The sequence below is a fragment of the Manduca sexta genome, chromosome 3 (assembly GCF_014839805.1).
Source record: "Manduca sexta isolate Smith_Timp_Sample1 chromosome 3, JHU_Msex_v1.0, whole genome shotgun sequence".
Classification (NCBI taxonomy): domain Eukaryota; kingdom Metazoa; phylum Arthropoda; class Insecta; order Lepidoptera; family Sphingidae; genus Manduca; species Manduca sexta.
In genome coordinates this window covers 2,831,196-2,852,374 of record NC_051117.1, presented here as the reverse complement: position 1 = coordinate 2,852,374, position 21,179 = coordinate 2,831,196, and the positions used below count along the sequence as shown (strand labels likewise).

Genomic DNA, 21,179 nt, shown 5'->3' with positions numbered 1-21,179 from the left:
AGGATGGGAAAAGATTATACGATTTCTATAATTTTCAAGTTCAACAAGCCCTGCGAGCGCAGAGCATCAAAAATTGTTATTAGACTCATTTGAGTGTTCCCCTCCACGGAAATCTTTAGTAAAAGGCGAAAGATTTATACGTTTTGAAGGGAAACCAGAGTGACCACACGATGTTCACCCAGCCGGCCTAGCATGCGCATCACGAGATATCTCGAGAACGAGAGTAGACAAATTGTCGATGTCGATTAATATCTCGTTTTCTCTAACATGCGCACCACGATCGACAAATTCCTCGTTGAAGACATAAGTTTACTCGTGAAGACAAACCGATGTTGCCCATTGAAATATATATTCTAAACATTTTATTTTCTAATATAGCTACAATGGTTTTAGTTCATTCAATTTTTATAGATCTATGATCCAATTAGGTTTTTTTGACGTTTTATGTGACAGTTTATGTCATAACAAAGAGCATAATGTAAATAAAAAACGTAAATAAGTAAACAAATTCAAAATTAATTATAATATTGTACAATATAATAGGGATTCTAACACAAAAAAACAGCTCCGCCCTATTTTGGAGTACGAAGTAACAAGACACAAATCAAATAAAATCTAATAAGACAATTATTTGTACGAGTATATGGTGCCCAAGCCGGATTTTACCTCGGGTGACTACGCCCCACCGTGAGAACGATGTACAATAATGCCTAATGGAATCAGTAGTCCAATCGGGAAGGAGATGGCTGTGGCTTTGGGCCTCACAAAATACCCAATTGATGTAAGTATAGTGAAACAATAACCTTATTAGCAAAACACCAATGTTGTAAGTTGAACTTTGCAGCCACAAAGCTCAAGTTTGTTCTTATTCGATGGTAATTGATGTTTTTAGTATTAGTGTTTATTAAAATATAAAGTAAGTATATATTTTCTTTTTGTTTTAGTTCCGTGAATCAAGTCCCTCTACATTCATTGGAATGTCCCCAGCCCAGCAGTCAACACCATGTTGAAGAGCTTACCAATTACTACTCCCAAAAAGTTTTTTAGTTGCTCGGTTTGAACTTAATACTTTAATGAAAATATGTATTTTTATAACCAGTTTTTTTAAAAAAAACTACATTTTTTAAATACTTAATATCATGTATATATATTTCGTTAGGTATCTTTATTTATACACTAGATAAAACATCTGTATGTTAGGAAATTTGGTTCTGTTCTGTTGTGTTCTTGTTCTGTTGGTTTAGGAAATTAATAATATAAGTAAACTGCAGCAATTACTTGAGAGTGCAATTTCTGTTTCTTGTAAGTGTTCATAGTATATCATTACAGTATTTGTAGGAAATTTGTTGTATAACAAGTCATTATGAAATATTCTATTGTTGCCTAAATTTGTGTAGAAGATTTTGCTGTAATAATGAAAACTATCTTGATATTTAAAATGTTAATATAATAAAATATACATTATTTACATAGGAAAATATCTATTTATTATAATTGAGGTCATCCTGCTTGAGAGACACTTGCAGGTACTGATAATTGTACAGGTTCTTCTCACATATGATGGTCATTTATAATAGTTTCCTCCATTGGAACACTGTAACACAAAATACTGCATTACCTACAGTTACTTAAAAATAGTAATATAATGTGAAGTTGTACCAGTGGTAAAATAATATAGTCAAACAACAATTTGAAACAGTGTATAACCATATATCCATTATTGTTAAGTCCAGCATACAATCAGTGTAAATGAAGTTTTTAATAAAGAAATAAAGCAAGATATTGTTTGTTTATATTGTTAAGTTGCATAGTAATAGTATCTTCTCCGATACCTGGCATTCACATTAAGAGTTTTGCTGTTTGAATCCATAATGTGACATTTTTTTGGTAACATATAGGTACTAGTTTTGCAAAACATAATGGTAAAACAAGTTACTCATTTGTATTTGTAGTTTTAAAATAAACAAAATTAAAACTGCAATTAATCTGATTAAATAGCTCTTATTACCTCATTAGTTGGCACACTAATTTCATTTTTATGATAGGTAACAAGCTATGTATTAATTGTGAAGATATTTCTCAAAGTAAGTACATTACCAGTACATTAATAGTACATTACCAGTTGAACCTTGGTGTCGCAGGCATCCTTCCTCATTTTTTGATATTGTGCACTTTGTGGCTCATTAGGAGGTAATATTTTTATATGGGTACAATCTAAGAGCCCTAACATACCTTGCACGTAAAATTCACGAGTCTCACCTAAAAAAAATAAAAATGATTCCATTATCTATAAATCAAAATACTTCAATTGATATTAAACTCAGCTACTTATGTAATTAAGTATGTAATAAATATATTCAATTACCTTTAAACGGACGGCTATGCCTTTGGCTTGAGACTCCAAATCGGGAGCAAACTTTTCTTTAATATACAATGCCATTCGTTTTGTAGCAAAGGGATATCATAAATCAATTAAGTCTTCTTCTTCTTTCCACTTTACACGCCTCTCGTTTGTCTTATATCGATATTATTTTACTATAGTAAGATACCACCATCGCGTTTTAACGAATAAATTAAATTGATAATTTTCTCGGTTTATCTCTTCGTACAATATCAAAGAAGACAAATATCTCGTTTACGTGTGTCAAAAAACGATAAAATTATTTGCTCATGTTAGGGTTTGTAGACAAAAATACCACAGATTAATAAAACATAAATTTTTTCTCTACTTTTCTCGTGACAAGTCGAGAAAATGAGCGCGCATGTTAGTGTCGGTAGACATATAGAGATAAACGACAAAATCACGAGAAAAAGTGTCGACAAAATTTTGTCGTCGTGCGCATGCTAGGCCGGCAGGACAATGCCTTGTTCCCCAGGGTAATAATTATTGGACCGCGACCGGTACCCGTTGTGATACCAAGACCATGGTTTATGGAAATCAGAATATGAATTGAAATATATTGATTGTGATGCATATTTTATTTTGCTAATTTTTGTATTATTATTAAGCAAATATATTTCAAACATAACACAATTTGAAGGACATACTCACAAATTTCATTTGAAACTTATAAACAGCATAATATCTGTCACTGTTCTTCAAACAATGGTTTAACAGTTACAGTCTGTATTTGTTTACTATCAGTTACTATTTCTCTTGTGTCATAATATTATTTTCCGTACTATTTAATTATTTGTTTTCATAATAAACAGTGGATACTATAACTTGACACTATTAAGGAAAATATTTGATTTTAATTTAAAATTAGTGTATATACAATAATCTTCTTCGAGGTAATTACATTACCTCAATTATCTGCAAATATGCAAAGTAAAACTAAGGTAGAAAATAAAGTATTAAAGCATTAACTAATACTTCAATCTATCATTTGTCATTAGACAAAGTTGTAGTGAACAAGAAAATTACATAGAAATAAAAAATATGAACTTAATATATATAATCGTGTTGGTGCTGTCGATTATAAGTTGTTTCGCTCAGGACAACACCTCGTTCCCCGAGGAAATCCTTATTCAACCGCCCCCGGTGGTCGTCGTGATACCAGGAGCAATCCTAAGTTCTTCAAATGGATAAGGAATCAGAAAATGGATTTATGGAAATCAAAACATGAATTGCAATATATTCACTGTGATTTTATTTAGTTAATTTTTGTAATATTATTTTGGTTAAACAGATTTATTTTATTGGTAATTAATCTTATTATATATCTATTATGCAAAAATATATGTGATATGTTCCTACATCAATAAAATTATATTTATGGAATAAATTTGAGTCAACTTAATTCCGAAATTTCTAACCTACTTAATGGTATGTGTATTTTTTTTTAAAACGCTGCAAAGCACTATACCCTATTCAAGATCAATTGGACCGAATTATTTCAAAATAAAATAATACCGACGAATAAGCGGCGATAGCCTAGTTGGTTGTGGAACGGTCTGCCGAGACGAATGTCCGCAGGTTCAAATCCCAAGGGCACACACCTCTGATTATTCTAAAAAATTATGTGTGTATTCTTTGTAAATTATCGCTTGCTTTAACGGTGAAGGGAAACATCGTGAGGAAAACTGCATACCAGAGAAGTCCTCTATAGGAATTTCGAGGGTGTGTGAAGTCTACCAATCCGCACTAGGCCAGCGCGGTGGACTAAGGCCTAATCCCTCTCAGTAGTAGAGGAGGCCCGTGCTCAGCAGTGGGCAAGTATAGAATACAGGGCTGATATTATTATTATTATTAAAATAATACCTACTTTTAAACAACTTTTGTGAATCAATTGTTACACTTGGATTATTCTATGCATCTTTCTTATTCGTTTTCTTTATTCTGTCAAGCCGGCATAAATGTGTCGACTGAAGAGGGATAATGATCTCTCCGTCAGTAAACGCACCACTGCAGTTCGCGCACCACCAGTTGGTGACATTTGACCGTGGCTGTAAAAATAAATTGTGTGTATTGGTTTAAAATAAGGTTAGGGTCCTACTCCATTTATAGGGGCGAAGTCAAGTTATGGACTCATTTGAGTGTTCCCCTCCACGGATCTTTAGTAAAAGGCGAAAGATTAATACGTTTTGAAGGGAAACCAGAGTGATAGACTGATGATCACCCAGAGGTCTATACGACTCCGTAGAGAATCTTGATATCGCGATGTAGAACTGTACAGCGCCATCCAACGGATAATTTCGCATTACTTTCAACTCTACATTAATTGTTAGTGAACTGTATATCAGATAATGTATCAATTAGGTACTTAATGCACACACACAGACACACACACACATTGCTGCACGCCTTTGTTCCAAAAGGATGAAATTTTCCGGAAGGGAACCCGACAAAACTTATAGGTTCTAACAACAAGCGTAAATGCAGTCTTGTACGCATTCTAATAATAATTAGATTTTGTATAAATTACGAAAGAAAAGCCTTAAAGAGTGCTGTCTTTTTGCGGGATAAAAAGACAGCATTGTTTAGGGTAGCTAATCACTGCTTATTGTTTAGATGGCAAGGGTTAAATTTTGATTTTTTGAGATCCCTTCATCTATTATTTTTATAATTAACAGTGAATTCTTGAAACTGATAACTATTGAGGCAAATATTTTGTTTTTCATTTTAATTTAGTGTAGGTACTATAATCGTCTTTGAAGCAATGACATTACCTTAATTGTCTGCAAATATACAAAGTAAAGTGATAACAAGCCAGATAATAAAGTATTTAAGCATTAATTAATATTTTATTCCATCATTTGTCTTTAGGCAAAACTGAAGTGAACAAGCAAATAAAATAGAAATGAAAATCATGAATTTAGTACATTTACTCGTGTTGGTGCTGTTGATTATAAGTTGTTACGCCCAGAACAATAGCACGTTCCCCTGGAGAGTTATTATTCGAATACCTCCAGTGACCATCATGGAATAAAGACCATGAATTAATGGAAATCGCAACATGAATTGTAATATATTAATAGTGATGCAGAATAATTCGTTGTTATATATACGCGGATGTAATTGTAATACATAATAGTGATTTCTTATATTTATACGAATGTTAAAAATTTAAATAAAACTATTTTTACGCATTTTATCCTGGTTTTTATATTATCATTTTCTCCCGATGTTTCGAAGACTTTACAACCTTCGTGGTCTCTGGGTGGACCAAATTCCGTACAAATAGGTTTATTTCGATGTGACGCATAATATTTTATTTTGCTAATTTTTGTAATATTAATACTTCAAAATGTTAATATTTAATATTATTTTTGTAATGTTCCTACATCAATAAAATTCTTATTAGGAGTTAGGTTTAAATTAACTTATTTCTAAAATGTATGACTGTAACATTAATCATATCCTCATCGTTGTAACTTTCAAGTATAACAAAGCCCTGCGAGCGCAGAGCATCAAAAATAGTTATAGACTCTTTTAAGTGTTCCCCTCCACGGAAATCTTTAGTAAAAGGCGAAAGATTTATACGTTTTGAAGGGAAACCAGAGTGACGACGCAGTGTTCCCCTAGAGGTGTGTATGTTTTCGCAGAGAATCTTGAAATCACGATGTAAATTATCGCTGGAATTGTATAGCGCCATCTAGTAGCAAAGGACGGTAATAATGACTTTATGTAATCTCTACAATTGCCATGCTGAATTCTACATTAGACAATTTATTAATAATTATTTGTTTCAATAATATGAGTCCTTAAAAAAAAACATGTAAATTGTCTTCACTTATATAATCTTATAATTATAATAACATAATATTATTATCATTCAGTGTGTTAAAGCCAAGTATTCTTACGCAAAAAACTTGATATTGTTTTTTGTTCTTGTTACTTTCATTTTATTATTCTTATGTTATATGTATATAATTAAAAAAATATATATATTAAATATATATATTACTTATGCGTAAACGTCTCCAAATTATATTGTTTTTAATTTGCTGCGCTTAAGTCATTTTTCGATTCAGTTATATACAAGTTGAGTTTTCCTAATTTGGGCTTAAATTATAGCTATAAGTAATAATATTAAATTTTTTGTTATCTTAGTGTTATTAAGTGTATTGGAAAACCTAATAAATAAATAAAATAAAATTATTTAAAACTCGGACTCCTTTATTTGCATGTTGCATATTAATTTAAAATTTATCTTCAATTTAATGATAACAATAAATATTACTTGTTCGTTAGTACTTCCGTAACACAAAGATAATAAGTATTTGGGCGTAAAATGCTTTTCATTTTAATTCATGTAATTTACCATTTTTGGTTTTATTTCAGAACAATTTTCACATGAAAAATACTTTTGTTAATTAATGTTTCCTTTGAACAGTTGAGAATGAATTCTAAGTTATTAGATATTTTAAAAACAAAAAGTAGGGAAATCATTAATCAAAAGAAAAAATAGTAAAAAAAATACCTTAATACTATTTACAATGCACAGTTTTATCTTTTTCAATAAAAACATTGCAAAATTTTCTTTAAGGCTTCTTCGACATGGCCGTCAAATACATAAAACAGGGACTTGTTTACTGAATTATACTATTTAATGACTTATCATTTATTCATCATTTTCCTCTAAACAAAATGTAGTTGATAAGAAAATTGTTAGTAATTTTATTAATGTAATTGTCTTGATGTTGTTCATTTGTCGGCCCCGCTAGTCGTTGGCCTCACCTTAGACGCTTGAAATACATATAGTCCATTGAAATGTTACATTTTTTAGGCCTTACCTTGCGTTTTTTAGGGGACGCAATTTTATTTTTTTTGAAGTGTGGGGGGGGGGGGATGGGGCTCAGTGTAAAGCTAAAACCAAGTTTGTGGGGTCGCCACTCTTGTCCCACGGCCGCCATCTTCAAAAAAATAAAATTGCGTCCTCTAAAAAACGCAACCCCAAATGTAACTTTTCAATGGACTAATAAGGAATTGATAAATTGAATGTACGTTACGTTACTAAAATATTATTGTTTTAGTATTTTTTACTTGGACTTTTTGAAACAAATACCGGAACAGTTGACCTGTTTACAGTAGAGTTCAATTAATTCAGATTCGAAGTTATCGAAAAATTTCTTCTATTTATAGAGTTGACTTAAGTTCTAATTGATAAAATAAGTAATAAGGGTTCCGTATGCCATAATAGTTATCTTTATTACAGATAAAACCCATATTCCGAAAACAGTTCGTGGGGCACAATTATTCACTAACTGATACCAATTATAAATTTAACGATCGTATTATTTTCTGTGGATTATAAGCCCTGCGAGCGCAGAGCACCAAAAATATTTATAGACTCATTTGGGTGTTCCCCTCCACGGAAATCTTTAGTAAAAGGCGAAAGATTTATACGTTTTGAAGGGAAACCAGAGTAAAGGACCAACATTCATCTAGCAGTTTTATGATTCCGCGGAGAATCTTGATATCACGATGTAGATTTACGTTAGAATTATACAACACCATCTAGCGGCATATATCGAGTTATTTATTTACTGATTTTAATCCCAAAGATAACAAATAACATAACTCAAAAAGACCATAAAGTATGAACCAACTTGAACAAAAAGCCGTATTTCGATTTAAATTCAAACAACTATATTCATTTGATTATGTTACATAAATTCTGGTGTTATTTTAATATCTGACAGGATAACAATATAAGAGCATAGTTTCCCGTATTGTAGCAGAGCTTTGTGAAATATAATTAAAACTGCTACATGTTGTTACGACTGTTCAAAGACCGGCAAGCTAATTTTATTATTCATGCTAGTATTGTTACTCAGTCGTATAAATAATAAGGGCGTTCCAAAGTTGAAAATATAATTTATTTATTTAATTTATGACAATATCATCAAAGGTGAACCTGTTCTTTATAACTAGTTTTGTAAAGTAAAATTAGCGTCAAAATGTCTCTGCATCCAAGGGTACATACTATTAATAGATCTGCAAGGTTTGATTATAATTTAGGTGTCTGACACTAGATGGAGCCCTATCATTATGACCATAATGTTGTAGAAATGATTTATAAGTAAAATATCTTGATCAAGTGGTGGAGGCCGGAAATGTTACGACAGCGTGGTTGTTAATTATAACAAAGGTCAATAACATTCTCTTTGCAATAAAAGGTTTTTAGTGAGTTATATTTGTAGGTAGACTAGTTTTTGACCACTGTTTTGGGTTCTAAAAGTATAGATAAAATGTGGTGGTTTGGAGGTTTCTGTTCTGGGACAGTGACAATTTACCATCCAGCCCAGCTCACTGGCTATGCCCACGAACGACTACAATACAAATAAAAATAATTTGCAAAATATTTTTATTCGATTTTATTTCAATAAACATACAAATAAATTTAATTATAATAAAACTTCATTGTTCAATCGCTTTCAGGGTTGAAGCTAACATTAAAAAAAACTTGCGTCCACGGATACACAACCAAAACTTTTTCTAGAGTTTGCGTTTAAATTTGTGATGAGGAGAAATGGACTCCGACCAAAACCATGACCAGCAAGCCATAGATAAACATTGTAAGCTATACTATCCCGTGGATGTTGAATAGGTAGGTGGACAGGAATTAGTAGACGATCCTATTGGAGAAGTAAAACCATTTAAACCATTTAAACCATTTATTTCTCTACACACACATAAATACAACAAAAAAGTATAAAAGAAAAAAAAAAAACAAACACACACACACACAGTTAACAATAACAGGCACAAAAACTGATTGCTTGCACGATGTGTGGTAGAAGGGATACCAGCTCAGTATACGCTGCAAAACAGCACTGATTTTCAGCTGAACCCCACTGTTATTATAGCACAACAAATCTTTTTGAGTGTACGGTCAGCTACAGCATACAAAGAGATTATACATATATTGGGAATAGTGCAACATTAATAATTATGGGTACAACAGATAATCACATACAGAACACGTATTTACATGACATTGAAACAGTTTTTTTCGGTTAATAAAGAATCATATAACCCGTTGAGTCACTACATTGGGCACGGTAGTTTTTGAATGTTTAAAAATTCCCTCCGAAGATGTTCTTTCAGAGTATGCAGAGACATCCTTTTGCGAAGAGGTGGAGGAAGGTCGTTCCAGATCTTAGAAGCCGCATACTTGAAACTACCTTTATAGCCTGCTGTCTTGTGTCGTGGAATCACCATATCGTTTGCTTCTCTACTCCGTGTATTCCTCTCGTGGATATCTTGCAACCATCCTAGCTTGTTAAACAAGTATTTGGGATCTCTGCTTTGTACAATTTTATGAACAAAACAAGTTAAATGTAATTTACGACGAGCTTCCATTTTTAAAATATTTTTTTCATTAAGAAACGGTGTTACATGAGTCCTTGTTGGTATATTAAAGCAATATCGTGCACAAGCATTTTGAACACGTTGTATTGCCTTTTTAGTAATGCTTTGAAGTCTGGGTCCATACACGATGTCACAATAGTTTAACTGTGAAAGAACGATTGATTCTACGAGTGTTCTTCTGACTTTCTCCGAAATGTACTTTCTTATACTATAAAGAGTTTTCAAACGGAAAAAGGCATTACGAATCTTTATATTGACGTGTTCATTATAGCGAAGCTGACTATCCATCAATAAGCCCAGATTGTTAGCTTTTTGTACTCTAACCAGTTCTTGGCCTTCAATTTTGATGCATGGAGATTTTAATGCAATTTTATTACACTGTAATTTAGTACCCAGTAACATGTACTTAGACTTAGAGGCGTTTAAGACTAGAGTATTCTCACTGGCCCAACCAGATACCAAATCAAGATCTTCGTTAATCCTCTTCACTGCCTGTTCCGTCTTATCCGGTTTAAAAGAGTAATAAATTTGAGTGTCATCTGCATAAAGATGAATTTTACAATGGTTAATTAATTTTGGAAGATCTGCGGTGAAGAGAGCAAATAGGATAGGACTTAGAATAGACCCTTGGGGTGTGCCTCTAAACAAGCTTTTAATATCCGATTTTAAAACCTCACCCTGACTGGTTTCTATCTCTACATACTGACGTCTATTTGACAAAAATGACCGAAACCAGTCACATGTTGAGCTAGATATTCCATAATATGATAGCTTATTAATAAGCAAATCTAGATTAATGCAGTCGAAGGCTCTAGAGAAATCTAGTAGCGTTAGTATACAGCCCATACCTTTGTCTGAAGCAGCGATAATATCGTCGGTCACGTGTGTTAGTGCAGTCGTTGTACTTAGTCCTCTACGAAATCCAGATTGAATATCGGGTAGAATATTTCCATCTTCCAAAAACTTTGTGATTTGGGTGCACACTACTCTTTCCAAAACTTTAGATAGCACAGGCAGAACACTAATAGGCCTTAAGTCCTTGTATTCTTCTACCTTGGTACTTTTAGGAATAGGTTTAACTTTAGCGAGTTTCCAAGTCTCTGGGTAGACATTAGATATGATCGAGCAGTTAATTATATCAGTTATAATTGTTAGTGTTACAGGTAGAGTAAGTCTAATCATTTCTATATTAATGGAGTCATGTCCGCATGCTTTGGTTTTTATGCTTTTAACTATTTTAAGTACCTCGGATTCTGTTGTCATTTTTAAATAGAAAACTCTTTCGGAAAATTTGTTACAGGAAAAGAAATCCATATGTTTTCTTCCCACATTACCTCCTCCAGGCACGTCTAGAAAGAAATTATTAATTTTATTCGGGTCATTAAGGTTCTCAGGTACTGTTAGATTTTTTACACTGTTATCCAACGAACAAGTACGTTTCAGATGATTCCACATTTGTTTAGGCTTGTCTTTATTATTATTTATATAGAAATTAAAATATGCACTCTTTTCTCTTTCAACACTGCTATTTTTTAAAACGTGGTCTGAAACAAAAGAACTCGGGATAATAGGAAACGGAGATTTGTTATACGTGCAGATTATGTCAAGAATTGCAATATGGTCAGCATGTGCAATCTTCTGACTAATAGAGAGCCTCATCCATTAGACATTACGATTTGAGGCACCAGCTTACGTTCGAGATCATTCCAGACTTTTAAGACAAGGGCTTATTCCTATAACATAATAACTTTTCTGGTGATACGATATATTTTATATCGCCCAGATAGCCATCACAGTACACAAGGTGTTAGAAGCTGTCTTAGTGGCCCATGTAAGTGTGTCGCGTTTCGGCATCGGCGTGTGTCGACCGTCGAGGGCGAATCATCTCTCGTCAGACGACTTTTTATTGGACTCCCCTCCACTTACCATCAGGTGCAGTGGGGTCACTTTGCCGTGGCCGTATAAAAAAAAAATATGTCAGTAAATCATAGATAAGTGACTCAGTTACTGACCTCTCTATGTAGAAAGAAAATAATAACTAAAATTTCTTACAATTATTTCTCGTTCGACAGCGCCGCGCGCGCTGTAGAGGAAAGGCACCGTTTGTAACATGAATGATTTTTAATCGTGTTTATATACTTTTGGTTGATTTGTTTTTGTACCAAAGTATGTATACTAATACCTAGTCTTGCCATAAATATTGTAATAAAGAAAAAAGAAAATTGTTAACTGCAAATAACATTTATTACTTTTACAGTGTGTCAGTTTAATACATAAATATAAAACAATTAAAAATATAAAAAGCTTATTCGAAGTGGTCTCCATTGGCTGCAATACAGTCCTTTAAACGATGAGGCCAGTTATCAATAGAAGCACGCACTCTTTCCATGGGAAAATTCTTCACTGCCAATCGTATAGATTGTTTTAGGGACTCCAAATTATCATGGCGTTTAGAGCAAGCTGTACTCTCTAAAACTGACCACAAATCATAATCCAGCGGATTAAGATCGGGACTAGACGACGGCCAGTCTTCAGCTCTGATGAAGTCCGAAACGTTCGATTCCAACCAAGACTGCGTGGACCGAGCTTTATGACCCGGCGCCGAGTCTTGCTGGAAGGACCATACTTGGTTATTGAACATGGTGATGTTAAGGGGCTTAACTACCTTCTCAAGAATGGTATCTTGATACACTTGTGCCGATGTTTTGATACCTTTTTCACAAAAATATGGCTCAGTCACTCCTTCATAGCTAACACCCCACCAAACCATCACTGAAGTCGGATAATGTCCACGTTGCACTCTGTCGACTAATTGGGAAGCTTCCTTAGAGCTTTGAGCATAAATACGGTCATTTTGTTTGTTAAAATGTTGCTCAATTGTAAAAATTTTCTCATCCGTAAACAAAATTTTTCTGTGACCTCCCTTTGCGTACCGCTTCAGTAGTTGTTTCGATTTTACCACCCTATTCTTCTTTAAATTATCAGATAAGTTAAGAAATGGCCAGTGCGTCTCTTATAGGCTGCAAGTCCTAAGTCATCTTTTAAAATACGCGACATGGTTCTAGGTGCTATCTTCATTTCCCGAGATAAAATCTTTTGCTTTCGGACAGGATTTCTTCGAATTCTTTCCCTTACTGCTTTGACCACCTTTTTCGTACGAACACTACGTGGACGGCCAGATCTTTTTCTGTCACAAACAGAGGAGGTCTCATTGTACCTATTAATAGCCCGGTACACAAACATTTTACTAATACCAAGTGTATGGAGAGTTTTAAAAATTGCATTTGGCTCCATACCTACTTTGTGTAATGCTATCACAGCGATTCGGTTCTCTTTATCACCCCACACCATTTTAATATCGCAAAATATTTTACAATGTATTGGCGCCAAAATGAGAAAACACAATGAACAATCGTATAAAAATGACAGATTCGAAATTCAAATGTAATATTTTTTTATAATTAAGTGTAACAGTATTTATGGCCAGACTAAGTATATAAAGCTGAAGAGTTTGTTTATTTGAACGCGCTAAAGTCGGGAATTACGTAATTCTTTCACTAATAAGAAGCTATATTACACTTGAGCTTCACCTTTTTTTTTTGTTTCGCGGAGAAAGTACCTTATTACTAACGCCCAGCCTTCGTATGGGCGACTGAGCGGTTATACTGGGGTAACCGGCTTTTTATCCCGGGCAAAAAATATAAAGCAAGACTTTTATCTCGGAAAATCTCATACGCGGGCGGAGCCGGAATCAATTTTAAATAAAATCAATAACGTAGATTCATATTCAAGGGCGTTAGGAAATAATATAGAACAGTAGAGGCCTTAGAGGGCAGTCTATTTAGGTCACCTCTCTGATAGCCAACAAGGCATACTTATAGACCTGTGAAATTGTTGAAATCGGGGAACTTTAAAGAAGTATTTTGATCACTGCGGTCCGGATTTGAGTTTTGGGTTAAAATATAAATACACACCTAATTATAATAAGGTAAACAAACTCTTTTTTTTACTTTTTAGATATTTTTTGTTTGATATATATTTAGAATATGTAAATGTTCATTGCCTCTAAATAAGGTATAAAAAAATATATTTTCATTATTTACATAGTTTAATCTTATTAGGAAATTGGGTTAAGGTAAAAAGATTGGGTGCACTGTCAGTGCCATTTTAATGTAGGAAAAAACATTTAAAACTTATTTTGAACGTCTAGATAGATATGCCTCTTTATTTCAAACAACTCGCAAGTTTGGTGTTTTAATATTGTTACTATTTTTTTGCTCAAAAAGAGCTTACTGGCATCAGGCATGGCCGTATTATCGAAAGGATAATGAAATAAAATAAAAAAAACTTAATCATAAAACTATTTTATTTGTCAAGATTGTTTCTAATTACTAATGCCGTAACTCAATATTCCACAAAAACGAACATTAAAAATATATCTAAAAACAAAACCTAGGAACAAAACATCTACGTTCAAACTGATTTATTTACAAATATCACAAGATAACTGATATTAACGAAAATGATTGTAAATTTACATACAAATCTATGATTATTAGAGATACACAGCCTAATCAATATTCATGCATTTGGACTGTAGATAAATACTTTAGTGAATACGAGTGTAACGCATTAAGAGTTGATTTGAGGGTCATTATCGCTATTGGATGCTGCAAATAACAATATTTTATTAAATGTCTAATAAAAATATTTAAAAAAGGAAAAAAATACTATTTCAATGATTTTGTTTTTATCATCGTAACGATTTTTCAACGAGGCACACACCGAAGTTCCTTACTATGATGCGTTTTACTTCCATAATCAACAATTAGCGATTCATGAAGGCATCAAAGAGGTGCTAAATGGCTAATTGATTTGATGGGTAAACCATAAAGCAAGGGATAGTATGTTGCGATCCATGCGGTAACATCTTAGTAGAAAGATTTTAGGATGCCCGTACCTGATCTCCAATTCATTCCATTTTTCCTACTTAAAAAAACATAATATGCGTCACAACTAGGCCAGAGTCCGAATTCTCATATAAATTATATACATACTTACACAAACATGTTAACTAAAACAAAAATAAGCTGAATATTAACTAAACATAAATAACGATTATAAAATAAACTACATTTGATACATACTTCGCCTATGGATATTAATTGAAAAATATATATTATAAAAATATATCGTTTTAAAAGCCTTAAATCACTCTATTCTATACGTAGTGTGATTTTTACTTGAAAAGTTAACTATATATTTGTTTTTTTCACCTTTTACAGTACATCTGAAATATATGTTATTTTTAATGTATTTTCAATTAATATCCAACGATAGCACAAAATACTCATTTACGACTTACACTATTTGGTGACCAGCACCATTGCTAGTATCCATTCATTAAGAATTCAAAATTGTTTATACTGTACGAAATAAATCGTCATAAAACAATCAGGAACAAACTAACTTCATTCATGGCTAGAAAATAAGGTCCGCAACGACGGGAATTGATATCCAAATTTTTGGATACCACGATTGCTTCAATCATATAGATACTATCAACTGAAGTTAGTTGAGTTGTTAAAATATAAACGTTCCGCTGGTTTCAAGGTATTTGTCATTTATGTATATAGATGTCGAATTTCATTAACAATTGTATTATAATTTATTAATAAACATACGTGAAATTGAAGCAATTATTAAAATAATTGAACGGTAAAAATTTATTCCTGTTTGAAATAAAAGAAATCACATGATGAAAATTTATACTCCATGTTTAATGATTAAGAACATTGAAAATTAAAACAATCACACTTTAACTATTTCATTCAAGCAGAAGAGTATTCCATAATTTAATAAGTTTTATTTCCTCTTAAATAATAATGAATAGAAATGAGTTTATTCACAATTATGTGCATTAACGTCTAGAAATCATATTATCAACAAAATAAATGCATTAAATACACATATCGGCATATATTGCTACTTATATCTACATATAACTAAATTCTAATACACCTAATAATACTTTTATTAATACCTATTACAAAAATAGAATACAAATTGACTAATACAATTTGTTCTAGAAGACACCGTGTTTCCGCTAGATGGCATTCGGAGTATGCTTAGCTGCGACATCTAGTGACTAGGGCCACATATTAAGAAAGGTGGACACGGACATAAAGTAATCCCTTTTTTGTATTAATTTAAGGTGGTAGCTCAAGGTCCATTTTCATACATTTTGTTTCGGCTTTAATCTGGGTAACTAAACAAGTATTGGCAAGTAAAGAATTTAAATTCACGTCTAGTTAGTGATTAGTTCTCGCAGTTGAAAGAAAAATGTAAAAATAATTAATAATCATGGATATTTCGGCCTTTAAAATTTAATATGACGAAATTTTAAAGGCAGAAATATCCATGATTATTAATTATTGTTACATTTTTCTTTCAACTGCGAGAACTAATCACTAACTAGACGTGAATTTAAATTCTTTACTTGCCAATACTTGTTTAGTTACCCAGATTAAAGCCGAAACAAAATGTATGAAAATGGACCTTGAGCTACCACCTTAATGGATTAGGCAGAGGAATAAAATTGTGCAGGTGTTGGTTAAGTATTTTTTTATAATCTATAAATTCCATTTTACTAAGGTGTCTTCTTTTGTTGTCACATATTTCTATTAATATAATAAAATATTTGTGTTAAATTGTGAAGGGTTTGGGTATTCCATAGATTATATATTATAAAAAGCTAAGAGCCATACAAACACACGGTGCAGTTTTTTTGACCCGACAATATTTGAAGAGGTTAGCGATTGTGTTTTGCCTTAAAAGCCCTGTAGAGAGAGCAAAATCTATGCGTAGTAAAAATCCACGTTGTCAAAGATTGACAATATGATTTCCAGACGTTTGTAATGTCAACACAAAAGTATACAATATATTGCTTTAAAGTGTCGTCTGGAATACACCTGCTACTAGATAGCACAAAGCACGCTTTTTTGTCAAACGTTACCTTGTGGCAATTCATTACCATGTATATGGACAACTATTGTTTAAATATGTTTAGTTAAAGAGCACACTAACTAGTAGAAAATTAGCATGCTTTTATGTAGACAGGGTATTCCAGGCTTTATGAGAACATAATTGAGCTAATAGTCATACGCAGACAGCAAGGCATAAGGTGGTTTGAGGAACTATTTTATATTTCCTTAAAAGCACTGTATATTTTTATGCCAAGCCAACTTGTGCCTTATGGTCAGATTCATAAAAAGAATTCCTTACCTATCTGTCATCGAGACTTACATAAAAGTCATTTTGAGTAACAAGACTGGTAAAATTTATTGTGTAATTCACGGAATTTATTAATATTATTTGTTTTGATTTTAGCTGAATTCGAGTGGAGCCTTTAATATTATAAGTAATAAAATTTATTGGTTAATACTAATTTATTTCCTGTTTTATATAGTATAGTAGTTATTATTTATACAAGGTTGTGATATTAAAACATACCCAACTCCGTGAAAATACACAATCGAGGAACTATGTTTAACAAAACATGTCTAATATGTACATAACTATTAATTAGCTAATAAAAGCTATATACATACATGTCACAGCTCGATAAACTGGTATGACGCCATTTTTTTTTCGTATTTTTACATATTTTGTCTAATCTTAGAAATAAGGTCGACATTTTTGTACATTACGCTCGTTACCAAGCATTGAAATCCCTACATATCATTAGTTAAAATCATAAACAGCGCCATCTATTAACTATGAATAGAAACAGATTTTTGCGTACAACCGGCAAATGTAGGGTGGTTGGTGCTGATTTACCGTAGTCGTTGTGCCGATGCCCCGTTGAGGCTTCTGAGTTCTGTATACGGCTTCCGCGAGAGGAGTTTCAGGTCCTCACCGGAGTGCAGTGCAGTGTACTCTCTCCGCTTCTTGTACATCATTAACCTGGAAAGATAAATACATAATTATATTTGTGTTGATTTTATACATGAGTAACAATTGGATAGCCACGGATCTGATTTTGGCATTGGTCACTTCGCAATAATCGACCATATATTTAATTGCAGTCTACTCTTACCGTTTTATTCATAGACGTTATTTATCTAAGAACGGAGCATTGCTGTGATTACAAGTCTGTTCCTCAGCTTTGTTTATGTAACTGGGCCCTTATTCTGTATGGTAGTGTAAACGCGTAACGCGGCCGTGTCATGTTATCTTCGAGAAATGTGCGTGGAATGGTATTCTGTAAGCCAAATTTCTATAGAGGACTATAGAACGCATCATGTTCTCCTGAACATGATGCGTTGTGTTACAAGCACGTAACACAACGCATCATGTTCAGGAGAACATGATGCGTTGTGTTTCGTGCTTGTTACACACTGTTAAAATAACGTGCGGGATAGAGAATAAGGCCCCAGCTTGCTGTTAATTCAGCTTTTTTTATCTGACAGTCAACTAAATTCAAGTTGTATCTCAATATTAGCCAATCACAACGGCCCTATGTCTACGCACTGTGAAGGCTGCCATGCCGTCAGCATTGAGAAGACTGTCATGCCGTCAGAACTGAGAAACAGACTTGTTATCACAGCAAAGATAGAGCTTAGATAAATAACATCTATAAATAAGGGGGTTAATATATTAATAGCAAATTTATTCCAATGCAAGAATCAAACCAGAGACTTGTTTACAAAGTTATAACTGGATACGAGTTTGCTACACGGAAGGTTTAAATAACTTCTAAGATTGTGTTTTAATATCTATTATGCAAATAATGTTATTGAGGTAAAACATAATGTATTACGTAAGTTACATAACATCTTTTAATAATAACATTATAATAGAATATAGAAGATATAATTTTATTATTTATGAAGCAACATGTTTAAAAATGAAATTATAAACACTTCTATTTGGTTACAACCAAAGACCATATAACACTATGTTTTACAACCTTCAAATTGTCGATGACATTTATTTCAGTAACAAAAGAATGAAAACCGTACAAAAAAACAAGAATAAGGCAATATATTAGCGTGACATCATTTTACAAATCTCTTATACTCATAAAAATCTTCTAGTGTATGAGAAATTACAAATAATTTATCAAAGCGTGGTTTTTCTTTGTTCTATACATGCGGACCACACGACTTGGTAACGGATAAAACGTTGTCCAATAGGTACAATATTGCCGAAAATGAATTCCATTCCAACGGAGCACATTTTGCCGCCAAATTCAACAGTTTGATCGTTATCGACGACATTCTGCCGTGGTAATCGGCTGGGTTTAGTCAAAGGCGGCCATTTTATTACTCATTTGGAATGCACGTTAAATGAATTTTCTTCCTATTAAGATTTCATACATCTATGTAAATTAGAAATGCATTGTCTTATTTGATAAACAGTACGAACGATATGATAATCCAGTAAACCATGAAATAGACCAGAACCGGCTTTTCTGACTTACTGCTTTATCGATTACCAGGGTAGAATTTGTCGTGATGTGGGTTAGAGGAGATTGACGTTGGAGACTTTCCCGCTCTCCCTTCTGCCACTACAACTCTTGTAAGCCAGGATCAGCAGTGGCATTTCATGACACGGAGCGATGAAGCTCAGTACCTTTTAGGGAACATTAATCTGTCAATTCCGCAATGAAATTTATCAAATAGAAGGTTAGGAAAGAGATAGATAAATTGGAAATTTACATTATTAGAAATACAAGCCTCAGGGAACACTAATCTGTCTGTATCCCGCAACGAAATTAATCAAAGGGAAAAATAGAGCACAGTTGGAAATATTGGAAATGTACTACATTAGAAATACGATTGGTGTCGACTGAGCAATTTCAACGTTTACTTCTAACAAATGTACAAATATCTTCATAAACTTTAGACTTTATATCTTCAGACTGCCTCCGTGGCGTAGTTGTACTGCACGCGCGGTACGGCAGCGCTCTGAGGTCGTGGGTTCGAATCCCGGATCGTGCAAAGTGATATTTGGGTTTTTCTGCTCAGTATCAGCCCGGAGTTTGGAATTTGTGCCCGATATGGCGATAAATTCGCCCCCTATCACATCATGGGATGGAACACACCTGGCGAAAAGTGGGTGCCCTGGTTGCGCCTCTGCATACCCCTTCAGGGATAAAATGTGTGATGTTGTGTATTTGTGTGTATCTTCAGAAACTTCCACAGTTAGTGCCTATCTACTACTGTTAAAGAGTGATGAAAGCGCACAGTTTTCTATATTACATATAAAAATGTGCTATGTGCATAGGCCCTTTCAATACTAGCGGCCCGCCCCAGTGTCGCACTGGTAGAAAATATTTATTACACACAAAAACCTTCACAAATCACTCATATGAAATCTCTATGAAAATCTTCAGTAGTTTTTGAGTTTCGCATTCAGACAGACAAGGCAAAGGACTTTTATAATACGTAAACATTAGTAAGATATTAGTAGCGTATCACTGTATTCAAGAACTTGTATGTTTGTGTTCGATAAACATGTTTGTCTGACAGATGCTGCGCAGATGTCGTTTGCTACACCTATGTTTACCTTTCATCTTACACTGTATTTTTAATATGTAAGTGTGTTTTATAAGCAATATAAAGACACAACTGGAACCTATGATATGTATAATTTTTATTTATTTATTTAAGGACCTCCAATGAGGGATACACAACATATAAAAAAAACAATGTCGTAGCATTTTTACAATTACTATAAATTATCCGTCTTATGATAAAATGAAATCCTAAATTCCGCTGTCTATTATACGCTTACAGAGAAAACTACATGAAAATCTGTTAGTAGTTTTAAAGATGTGCGCAGACGCAATAAACAGACAAACTTTTTTTTATAGTGACGACAGTATAATTTAATGTGAATACCGCTGAATAATTTTGATTAAAAACATATAGAAATGCAGTGATATTTATTCCAAGAAAACGTGAATCAAGCGAAGAGAATTTAATAAGTTTCAAAAATAACTGAACATTTTAAATCAACAATGCGTTAATAAAAAGTAATTGTAACGTTATTTAGACTTGTTACATATCTCCCGATTTAGTTCAGTGATCGCGACAAAAACAGGCGCATACTATTGCAAATTATATGCTAGGGTTGGTACTTGGCACGTGACAGATTGAAAGAGTATATTATTTAACTGGAAAATGCGTAAAGTAAATGTTAGGTATAACAGTGACACCGAATCATGACCACTTAATTTTTTTTTTATTTAGAATTACAATTATAAGGAGTTTGAAAAAAGGTTGGAGATTGAGAGTGCACCAGTTGTTTTTTTTTATTTTTATGTGAAGTATATTTTCACAATACTCATAGA

General features: G+C 33.0%; 1 protein-coding gene and 4 non-coding genes across 8 annotated transcripts in view; all 5 read right to left on the bottom strand.

Moving 5' to 3' along the window:
* Window positions 1–47: 47 nt before the first annotated feature.
* LOC115441252 lies at window positions 48–163 on the bottom strand. The gene has a single exon (XR_003938447.1). It is a non-coding gene; the product is annotated as a U5 spliceosomal RNA (small nuclear RNA).
* Window positions 164–4,492: 4,329 nt separating this feature from the next.
* On the bottom strand, window positions 4,493–4,607 carry LOC115441254. The gene has a single exon (XR_003938449.1). It is a non-coding gene; the product is annotated as a U5 spliceosomal RNA (small nuclear RNA).
* Window positions 4,608–5,894: 1,287 nt separating this feature from the next.
* On the bottom strand, window positions 5,895–6,009 carry LOC115441259. Its single transcript, XR_003938453.1, has one exon. It is a non-coding gene; the product is annotated as a U5 spliceosomal RNA (small nuclear RNA).
* Window positions 6,010–7,760: 1,751 nt separating this feature from the next.
* Window positions 7,761–7,875, bottom strand: LOC115441258. Its single transcript, XR_003938452.1, has one exon. It is a non-coding gene; the product is annotated as a U5 spliceosomal RNA (small nuclear RNA).
* An 8,768-nt stretch (window positions 7,876–16,643) lies between these two features.
* Window positions 16,644–21,179, bottom strand: part of LOC115441223 (trehalase) — a 90,926-nt gene continuing 86,390 nt past the window's right edge. For all 4 annotated transcript variants that reach the window (XM_030165914.2, XM_037439585.1, XM_030165913.2 and 1 more), the window contains exon 15: window positions 16,644–17,785. In XM_030165914.2, the coding sequence (XP_030021774.1) occupies window positions 17,656–17,785 (130 nt within the window). In that variant the 3' untranslated portion in view covers window positions 16,644–17,655. The remainder of the gene's footprint in view (window positions 17,786–21,179) is intronic.